The sequence below is a fragment of the Petaurus breviceps genome, unplaced genomic scaffold (assembly GCF_028583685.1).
Source record: "Petaurus breviceps papuanus isolate PSGF00001 unplaced genomic scaffold, PetGlider_PUasm1.0 98, whole genome shotgun sequence".
NCBI lineage: Eukaryota > Metazoa > Chordata > Mammalia > Diprotodontia > Petauridae > Petaurus > Petaurus breviceps.
Genome location: NW_027187460.1, coordinates 17,945,746 through 17,956,116, shown reverse-complemented (window position 1 = coordinate 17,956,116; position 10,371 = coordinate 17,945,746). Strand labels below are relative to the sequence as shown.

Here is a 10,371-nt window from a genome sequence, read left to right as displayed (position 1 = left end):
AGAATAATATAGCCTTAGGCTGTACCTCCAGTTAGATTATGGGTGATGACTCAGTAGAGAGAGAAGGAACATTCAGACAGGTAAAAGGAAATCCAAGATTGAATGGCATCTTGAAAAACCTGTGAAGCGAGAATATCTTAGGTGAAGGTGATCAATGGTATGGCAAGAAAGATAAGGATAGAGTAAAGGCTGTGAAATATGGTCATTAAAAGATGCATTAACTCTATGGGTTGTTTATCCAATTGTATATCATAGTGTGGAAAATAGGCATTCTTCATCCACTTGTCTTTTGACCAAGGGAAGTTAAATAAAACTCTTTTGAATAATTTTGTATTTCAGTGGGAAATTTTCAGTGTTCTGGGGATTGGAGAAATCAGCATGACGACCCCTAGAAACAGGAGCATATGAAAGGCTGTACCATTTAAGAAAAGGGTTCCTTTGGTATTGTGTGCTGAACATCTTCCATGAAAATAACACTTTTGGCAAGCATACATTACACTGAATATTATTCATTAGAGAGTCATTGAGGAAGGTTATCTCTTTTGTCATCTTTTAAGGAGTTTTGAGTGACTTTAACACATGCATGAGAGATACCTTGTTTAAGAAGTCTTTAGAAGGATATTTTTCTGTATTATATCAATTTTTTTAGTCAACAAACAATAAGCATAGTAACATTTTGTATTCTCTGCACAAGTCAATAGTGTAGACATGTAGTTTAATGTGAGGGATCATTTGGAAAAGCCTGCCTGGTCTCTTCTCATTCTCTTGGTAAGGATGTCCTTCATATATATATATATATATTTACTCTTATAAATGAGAAAGTAGGATATGGGCCCTTAATAATAATTTTTCAATACCCTCATTAAGCTCAACCTTCTATATCTACACGAAACCTTTCTTGATCCTTTATAATTGCTAGCATCTTCCTTCCCTAACTACCTTTAATTTAATTACTTCCCATTCATTCTCTTTATATTTATTTTGTACGCATTCATGTGTGCCATTGTTGTCTTTCTCATTAAAAGGAATGCTCCTTGAAATTGAAATTGTTTCTCCACTATTTAAGAAAGTAATACTTAAAAAATGCCTGTTGATTGACTTATTAATTACTTTTGTAATAAGGCCTATGATTTTTTCCAAGCATGTGGTGTCATTTCGTCTTTCAATTATCTTGTAAATGGATTCCTAAGTCCTGCCAAAACTGTGCCACCATTAGCCTCAGACTTCACATTGCACTTTCTTTGGTTCATCTCTAACACGCATGTGATATTGTGTATTATATGGATCTGCATTTTGGTCTTATCCTCCAGTTAAACGCAAAATCTTATTAGGGCAAGTTCTATGTTTTTCTCTCAACACCTGCAGCTTTTGGGATAGTGTTCTGGGCATTGTAGAGGTTGAATAAATATTTGTTGAATAAATGAGTGAATTACTAAAATTCTTATTTTGCATGTTATCATTCCTGGGTTGTGAACCCTTCTAGAATATAAGCTTCTTGAGGGCAGAAACTATTTTCTACTTCCTTCTATTGCTTATGGTGTATAGTACTTGCAGGTAATAACCATTCAGTAAGTATTACAAAAACTTTATTATGACTTTAAGCAACTCTTCATAATAAATGTATTATACATCAAAGTCAAACTATGTGTCACTCCAAATTCTCTTCCATTTTTATTAATGTTGTTCATGCGTGCTTTTATACAGTTGTGCTTTAATATGCAAATGATATTACATTATTCTTTTCAATTAAGGCTATTTTGTGTACACATTTATATATATTAACATAGTCCACATATTTATAATCCAATATAACTGCATATTATTCCATTGGCAGTTTGGCGTGGTATGCTCAAAATAGTTCTGGATTTGGAGTCAGAAGAAATGCCTCAGCTCCACCATTTTGTTATGAGGTGTGTCCTCAGCTCCCCACTTGCTTAAGATCATAAAGCACTGTTCTCATCTCCATTCACCCTTACAATGTCATTGTTAATACTTATTATTAATCCTAGCTGTTTGAATGGGAAAGATAGAATAACTTATCCCTTTTCCCACCTAGCTCACCAGTACAGAACATTTCTCCCCAAAATCACAGAATTGAGGGAATGACTTTCCATTGTCCAATAAAGTCGGACCATCTTTATTTCATGGGGATCAGACTTAGAGATGGCTTTCAGTTCACATAATGGATCTTTTCTTTCTCTTGTTTTAAATTGTTTTCTTGCTATCAGAGTTCCCAGTGTAAATGGGCACTGCCTCATTCTGATGTTGTGCTGTACTGTACTGGTAACCTAAAATAACTTGACTCCTCCCTTTCCTCTCCTCTCTTCTCCTCTCCTCTCCTCTCCTTTCTTCTCCTCTCCTCTCCTTTCTTTTTCTCTTTAGTATGACAAAGCAGTGGAGGTTTGACTTTTTCTCATGTTTTCTCTTTGTCACTGATAGAATGATCTATAGTGATGCATGATCAAGTATGTTCATTGGTAATCCTCTTTCCCAGGAAAAAATGTGTGCCACAAATTTCTAGGATTATTGCTAAAGGTTCCATTTTTATTATATAGAAGTCATTATTGATAACTATGTTTTTCAGCTAATTATTCCCTCATTGGTTCATGTACTTGGTAGTTCATCTTATACTATATGAGTATGCTCATCACTGAGCTAAGAATTCCCTTATAGTCTATATTCAGTAGACCCCATTCCCTTAAATAAATACCTCTTACTCTACAGTAAAACTTTGTAATCATTTTGAGTGGTTCAACTAAAGGTGGTACAATGGACAGAATGCTGTACTTGGAGTCAGGAAGACTAGAGTTCAAGTCCTGCCTCAGGCACTTACTAGCTGTAAGATCCTGGGCAAGTCACAACCTCAGTTTCTGCATCTGTAAAACAGAAATAATAATGGCACCTACTTTACCAGGTTGTTGCGAGGAACAAATCAGATTTATAAAAAGAGTTTTACAAACCTTTAAGTGCTATAAAAATGCTAGCTAGCTATTTACCTAGGAATCCCCACAACCCAATAGGATTTAACAATCTCAATAACTAGCAAAATCGGATATTTTCCCTTCTTATAGTAGTCATGCTAACAATTTGCTTACTGTGTATGTGGGAACAGGCAAGTCATTTCACTACTTTGTGACTGAGTTTCTTCAGCTTAAAAACGGGGGTCATAATACTGGTTAGATGGACCTTGGGTGATGGGTGTGAGAAAAGCTCTTTGAAGTATACAATTTGCCCTAGAAATGTGAGCTAGGAACATCATCCTCCTTACTTTACGGAGCTGGACTTGGTGATCTCTAAAGACCCTTCCAGCTCTAATATTTCATAATTCTAACATCCTCTGAAGATACTTAGATGGATCCATTGTCATTTTCACAGGCAAAAGTTTCCTGAGTGAACTCATGAATTAATTTAATCAGTCTTAATGCAGTCATGTTCACATAAGGATTAGCAGATTCTTTTTTTTCTCAGATGCACAAAGGTCAACCACAGTCTAATCCTTGCCCAAGTTATCACTGCTTCCAAATGTATGGGATGGGATTTGTATTAAGGAGGCTTTACTGTGTAAAAGAAGACATAACCCTTCCTAGACTGGCTGCAGTGACAGTGACTAACATTCCCCAAAGTGAAGCCAGGGAAATGTGGCTGTTTTCCTCTATCAGCATCAAAAGATTGAGAAAATGCCCTCTAGGCATCCACAAATAACAGCTGTTCTATGGTCTGTGCATTGTCTCTCTTGTAGGGGTTCCCTGTGGAATTTTAAGCAAAGCAGAAAACACCACAATTATTATACGATCCACCTTCAGCTTGATGTTGAAACTTATGTAAAAACTGCCAGTAAAAGTCCATTTCTTCTCCCCACTGAATCCTGCCCTGGGTAAACTGAACCAGAATCAAGAAACAAAACCAGCCCTGTGCCCACCTGCCATCCAGGCTGCTCACCTTCTGGCTCTTTGTGGATTGAAAAGTGGAGCCAGCCAAGAGGAGATGGGAAAAGATAGAAACTAAAATTCTGGAGAGGCCACATGAGGACAAGGTCATATGGCAGTTGTTGCCAACCAACTTTAGAAGTGCCAATGCTGCAGAGAGGAAAATTGACTTTGCCTGTTCAGTGGCAGGGCCTGCCCTCAGGCAAGGGGGAGAGAGAACATTCAGTCTGTATATCTGCTTTCAAAAGGGGGATGGAAGGAAAGAGAGGCAAAGGGCAGCAACATTTATTAAAATGCAAGGGTTTAGTGGAGGATAACAGGGACTGATTTTCCTGTCCCCTTTAGATCGATAAAGTTCAGGGTTTAGCATTCCAATGAATTGGAAAGGTTCTTATTTCACACTTAAACCAAGAGAAAAACAAATTGACCCACAATTGGGCCCAGGAGTCTCTGAGGATAATTCCAGAGAGCTAGAGAAGAGTCCTGCCCAGATAGACCAAACTAATCATCAGAAAAGGCTCCAGAAAGGCTAATGCACTTACAGGAAATCTCTCACTTTCTTATAAATGATCCATTTCTCATTAATTCCATTCATTTGTGTCCTCATTCTTGTCTGTCTTTGCTCCCCACTTTCAGCCCCTTTCCACCCCTAGGTATAACATTCTAGAACCTAGAATTGGAAGAAAACTTAGAGATCATTTAGTCCAGGTATGGAGCCCATGTCTAGATTTCAGAGGGTGCAGGAATTTGGATGGGGGAAAAATACATCTTTTTTTTTTTTTAACAACCTTTGGTTTCCTTTTGTCATCTTAAGTATTTTATTTTATGAATTAAAAAAATATATTCTTAAAAGGAGATCCCTGGGCTTCACTAGTCTTCCAAAGGGGTCTAATGACATTAAAAAGGATAAGAACCTCTGACTAATCTAAACTCTTCATTTTACAGAGGAAGAAACTGAGGCACAGAGAAATGGCTTTCCCAAGGTCAAATGGGTAGGTACTGAGCAAAGATAGGATTTCAGCCCTAGTCATCTGACTCCAGATCGAGCACACTTCCCACTATACCACACATTTGTTATGGACAGTATTGTGTGTGTCTAGTGGGGTGATGACCACTCTTAGAAGAAATTGTAGGAAGAGTAGATGGAATACATGAATTTACTGTAAAAAAAAAAAAGGCAGACTGTCAGAGGGCAAACTGAGTATGATCAAATTGGTCATTCAGTCATGATTGTACCTTTCAATACCTGCCTCTTTGCTTTTAGCTCATGTAGGGTTTAGCTCTTGCCTTACTGAGCCCATGTATTCCCTATGGACCTCAACATAGTAATCTAATCTACATTTTCATTTGGTGTTTGCTGTCCTCATGGCCATGGCAAATCACATCTGATTCCCTGCAGGTGCCATTCCCCCATTTTTCTATTCCCTACCATTCCTGCAATACCATCAAAATTTTAGACCAGATATTTACCCTTGTAAGACCTATCCTAGAGATGATGAGAACAAGTTAGCAAAAGTTACTAAGATTCCAAAATAAGACTTGGAAATTGGTTGATAATAGCATCATAGTTCTAGAGGTGGAAGGAACTTCATAAACCATCTAGTCTAACCCCCTCATTTTTACAGATGAGGAAACTGAGTCCTACCCAAGGAGTTAAATGTTTTGCCCAAGGTAATACAGGTAATATCAGAGATGAGACTTGAACGCAGATATTTGGACTCCAAAAGTGCCACTGTTTCACACTTATGGCTAAGCATTTTAATATCTTATTCTGAAAGGTATGAGCATTTAGAATATAAAGTGACCATGTGTAAACATTGTACAGACTTATTTTAATAAGAATGCTTTTGTGTAATCTCTTAAAGGCCAAAGAGCTGCCATGTAATTCAACTACCTACCTGGGGAATCAACTGCTCCATTTTCAACTTCTCCAATCTTAAATTCTCTCCTCTTTATTCCTACCCTCCTGGAGTTACCTAAAAGTCTACTGATCCGTCTATTCACCTTTGTATTCTCCTTGCTTCAGTTGACAAGCCTATCAGGCTAATTTTCCTTTTTACTCAGAAAAACACTCTCCTACTCAAAATGTGTCAATGGCTCCCTATTATTTACCCAATGAAATTTAAATTCCTTAGCCTTATACTTGGGAATACTTCATGATATTTTCCTTTAGATTTGCTATGCCAGTCAAACTAGACTACTTATCATCCCTTTTTAATACTGTATGAGACTCTACTCATGCTTATCTTACACTTAGAATTCCATCCGCCCATCTCAACTCTATTTATTGACATTCTATCCCATCCCAGGTACAATGAAATTCATCAAGTCTATCCTGCTGTCCCTAGTCAGTACTTATCTTTGCCCTCTGTCATTCCTCCAACAGGACTTGGCTTAATGTACTTATTTATATGTATCATAGTAATTTGGGCTACTCCTCCCAACTCAACACGCACAAATATCCAGATGTACCACCAAGAGGAAGACTTTTCTCAGGTTTCAAGGGTATACCCTGAGGGATAACCCTTCCTAATCTATGACTCATGAGCCCCTACTAGTGTGTTTCCCATTAACCTTCAGTCAGTGGACACATTTAAGCAAAGGCATTTATGTACTAAGATTACAAAGTAACAACAGTATAGAACATTCTCCACATACACCTGGGGCATACTCTCCCACAGATCCACACAATGTCCATGGCAAGAATGTGCTAAAACTTTGAGCACTATGGTATTGAAGCACATGTGTAGGACACACAGGTGGCAAAGGTCACTCCCAGCTCCTGGTTCTGTAGGGGCTGGAAGTCCTTTCTCTCTTCATAGTGTCCTCGTAGTGCCACGGCTTTTCTTGGGTGTAGTTTCTCTGCAGGGCAGCTTGCTGAGTTGGGTCCAAAAGGTCTATTGCTCATCTTTGCTGACATTCCCAAAGCTGCTTCCTTGTTTAATTGACTGCCTTTATGTACATACTTCAATCTGGACTATGTCTCTGCTCCCTCAGTAGGACTTGGAATTCTCTTGAACCAACAAATTCTTGAACTGCTAGAGTATCTCCCACTGTTTGCTATATACCATAGTCAACAAGGGAGAGTAGAAAGAAATTCCCTCCTCCCCTCCCCTCCACCCTGCAAGAATCACCTCCACAAAGTTCTCCCAACCTGTAAGTGCCTCCAACTGAACCACTGTTTACAGAACTTAGCTATTTAAAGTCCTGCAAAGGTATTGTCTAATTTTTGTTCACTCAATGAGGTTGCTGTGGTTTAATTCCATCAGAGAAAATTGTTCACATATCATAAAGGGACCAGGAAATAGGACAATGACATACATAATCCTTATAATTAATTGAATAACTTGTAATAACTTGTCTCTTTAGGGGGAGAGGACAGGGGTTGGTCAGAGACCAATATTTGTTTCATCCTTCTACTAGACTGTGAACTCTATAGGGCAAGATCTATGTACTATTTCATATTTGAATCTCCTCTAATAACTAGAATGGTGCTTTGTATATAGTAGCACTTTCTAAATGTTGTTGAAGTTGAAGATTATACAGTAAGTATTTTCAATCCAAAATTGAATTGTCTTCTCATGCCTCTTCTGGGTCTAATATCTTTCCTATTTCTGGGTCCCTGTCTTCTCACTATTCAAGGTATGCATAAGAAAGGCAATTTTAAAAATATTATCCTAAGCTAAATTTTAGGAAGATTAACCTCTGATTTATTTTTTAATCATATAGCCAAATATAAATGCATTTTGGAATTATCTGTGATATTGTTTCCCTCCATTAGTGTGGAAAAATAAGAATTAACTGTAATTCTACTAATTTCTTAACATTCAGATGCCAGAAAGTAACTCTATAAGTGCTGGAATTATTTTCATTCTTTGGCAAATCTAGAATGGAGAAGGAAAAAAATTGAAAACTACAATCAATTCCTCTTTACCAGAAGTTCATTACCTATTCTGGAGATTAAAAATAATTTATATGCAAAGTATGTACACTTACTTAAAGTTAAATAGGAATGAAATAATAAATTACAAGAGATAGATTATACCTGTGCTTATAGGAGATGGAGACTGAACATTTTAAAAATACCATGATTCCATCTAAGTTAAACCCTTTCTCCTTTCCAACCACAACTTCACCATTTGTCTGCTAGGCCATGCCATCAACTTCATGACACCTTCCCCAATCTTCCCAGTCAATAACAATCCTTCCTCCCTCAGTCCTCCAGCTTTGGGGTCTGCCTTTACAGATGGTGCTAAAAAGATCATCTGAAATAATAAGATCCTAGATTTAGGGTTAAAAGGGATCTCAGAGATCATATTCCAACCCCTTCCTTTACAATAAGATTCATAGATATTGTGACTTATTCAAGGTCACACAGAGAGAAACTGTTGAATTTTGGAGAGCACACAGGGCTTGGAGTTAGGAAAATCTGGGTATGATCCGGATGAGTCTTTGTGAGCATAAGCAAGGAGGGATTTTGGTTTTTGCTTTTTTTTCTGCTTATTGTTGGAGTTCAGTTTCCTAGGCTCAGGCTACATTGCAAACATCTGAAGGATTACTCTCCTTTGAACCCTGATAATTCACAGCAGTACTGAGTCAAGTAGGTTTCATGCCTTCTACTCTGAGACAATCAAGGGCCTGGTCTCTGTATGTATTCTGGGAGGCTGACACTTTGCTTTTGGGGTTCACTCATGAGAAGGATCTTTTGATTACCTGGTTGAGACTTTGAGTTCAGAGATCAGAAATGAACATATGTTCAGAACCCCCTGACTGCTTAGAAGTCTGTGCTCCCTCGATCCAGTATGTAAAGTGTACAGCAATATTGCTTTTCTCAGACAGTTGGAGCCCTGTCTGTTGGCCTTTGTACTAATTTCTCTGCTTGTATTTTCTCCAAGTTCAGGGTGCTGACCTTTCTCCTGAACTAGTGAATGTAATTAAAAGTAGGTTTGTTAACCCCTTTTTGAAGGCCTTCTGGAAAGCCATTCTGGGTGTGCTAAGGTGTTTGCTAATACAGTCTTAAAGGGAGCCAAGGAAACTAAGAGGCAGAGATCAGAAAGGAAAGAACATCAGACATGGAGAATAGCCAGTGCAAAGGCATGGAGATAGTAGATGGCATGCAGGAAATAAGCAATGATTTAGCACTTATTCTTGATAATTTAAGATTTTAATCCCACCTCTTACACTTCCTAGTTATGTGACTATGAGCAAGTCATTTGACCGGAGTCTTCATTTTCTCCCCTGTAAAATGATAATAGCACCTATCTGACAAAATTGTTGTGAGGCTGCATGTATAGAAAGCTTTGCAAAACCCTAACTTTTTATACAAATGTAAGTTGGTACATTGGCAGAGGGAGTGTTTGAAGGCATGTTGTCTCACTCTAATCCAGGGCCCTTCCCCTGTGCCATAACTTATTCTATTACTTTGGAACACCTTCATCCTGCTTTCTGCCGCTTTCCTCCCCATCCAGGACCTAATGCATTGTGCGTATGCTCACTGAGTCAATAATACATCCAATGGGTTCATAGTGACATGTAGTCCTAGAAGTGGGGGCCATAAAGCCAAAATGATCCTTTTGACCTGTTTACCTTCCTGCCTTGATTTTACTTTAACTTCTACAGCAGAGACTACTTAATACACACACAAGTTCAACCAATCCCAAGATTCTGGGACAAATACAACCTGTAAGTTGGGAAGATAAATAGACTCCTGAATCAATGGTCTGGTGGGTCTGCATCACAAGTCTTACTTTTGGCCAAGTTCTGGCTTTGTAGCCTGATGCCGGTAACTAAATTTTAGATTTGTTCCTTGTGACTGCTTCTGTCTTATACCCTAGTTCTGTGTACAAGGTCTTTGTTTTATCCATCCCCATGCCTGAGTTTCTTGCTTAGTTTACATATTACCACAGAAAAAAGCAGGGCAATTGAATCATGGGGCAGACAGGAAACAGCTGCTGCTAATGGCCCTAAATATGGCAACAGCATCTCTTTTCCCTCGGAGGTGCCCAGCATGTAGCTTACATGGAGAGAGAGTGCAGGCATCTGTGATGGGGTGGCCCAGCCCTCATACTCTGACTCTGCCGTTGAACATTTTGGAAAGAAAGAAAGCCAATGAAGGACTCTGCAGGTAAAATAGTATAGCAGAATCCTGGTTAGCTGAGAAGTTCTACAGTTAGCTTAGTGGCTTCTGCTTCATTTCTGAGTTTACGTTCCCCTGTTTTGTGCATCTCTGGGGAAGGTTTTCTTTGTTGGGCTGTGCCTAAACCAGCTAGAGGTCTTAAGCACAGCAAATAACAGTAATGGCCCTATATGTGGCATCTGCGTCCTTAATAACAGTTTCTGAGCCTTCCCCTCTTCCCTTTGGCATGCCTGAGTCCTTGTTGCAGAAGCAATGGGATTCTTCTGGTACAACACCATTCCTGGTACTCCAGGATCTCTTAGACTGACA

At 38.6% G+C, this 10,371-nt stretch overlaps 1 protein-coding gene across 2 annotated transcripts in view; it reads right to left on the bottom strand.

Moving 5' to 3' along the window:
* Positions 1 to 1,642: 1,642 nt before the first annotated feature.
* The window catches only part of TMEM71 (transmembrane protein 71), a 57,983-nt gene continuing 49,254 nt past the window's right edge, over positions 1,643 to 10,371 (bottom strand). The window contains exon 11 of one of the 2 annotated variants that reach the window (XM_069081314.1): positions 1,643 to 7,810. In XM_069081314.1, the coding sequence (XP_068937415.1) occupies position 7,810 (1 nt within the window). In that variant the 3' untranslated portion in view covers positions 1,643 to 7,809. The remainder of the gene's footprint in view (positions 7,811 to 10,371) is intronic. The other variant, XM_069081313.1, reaches the window with a different exon arrangement.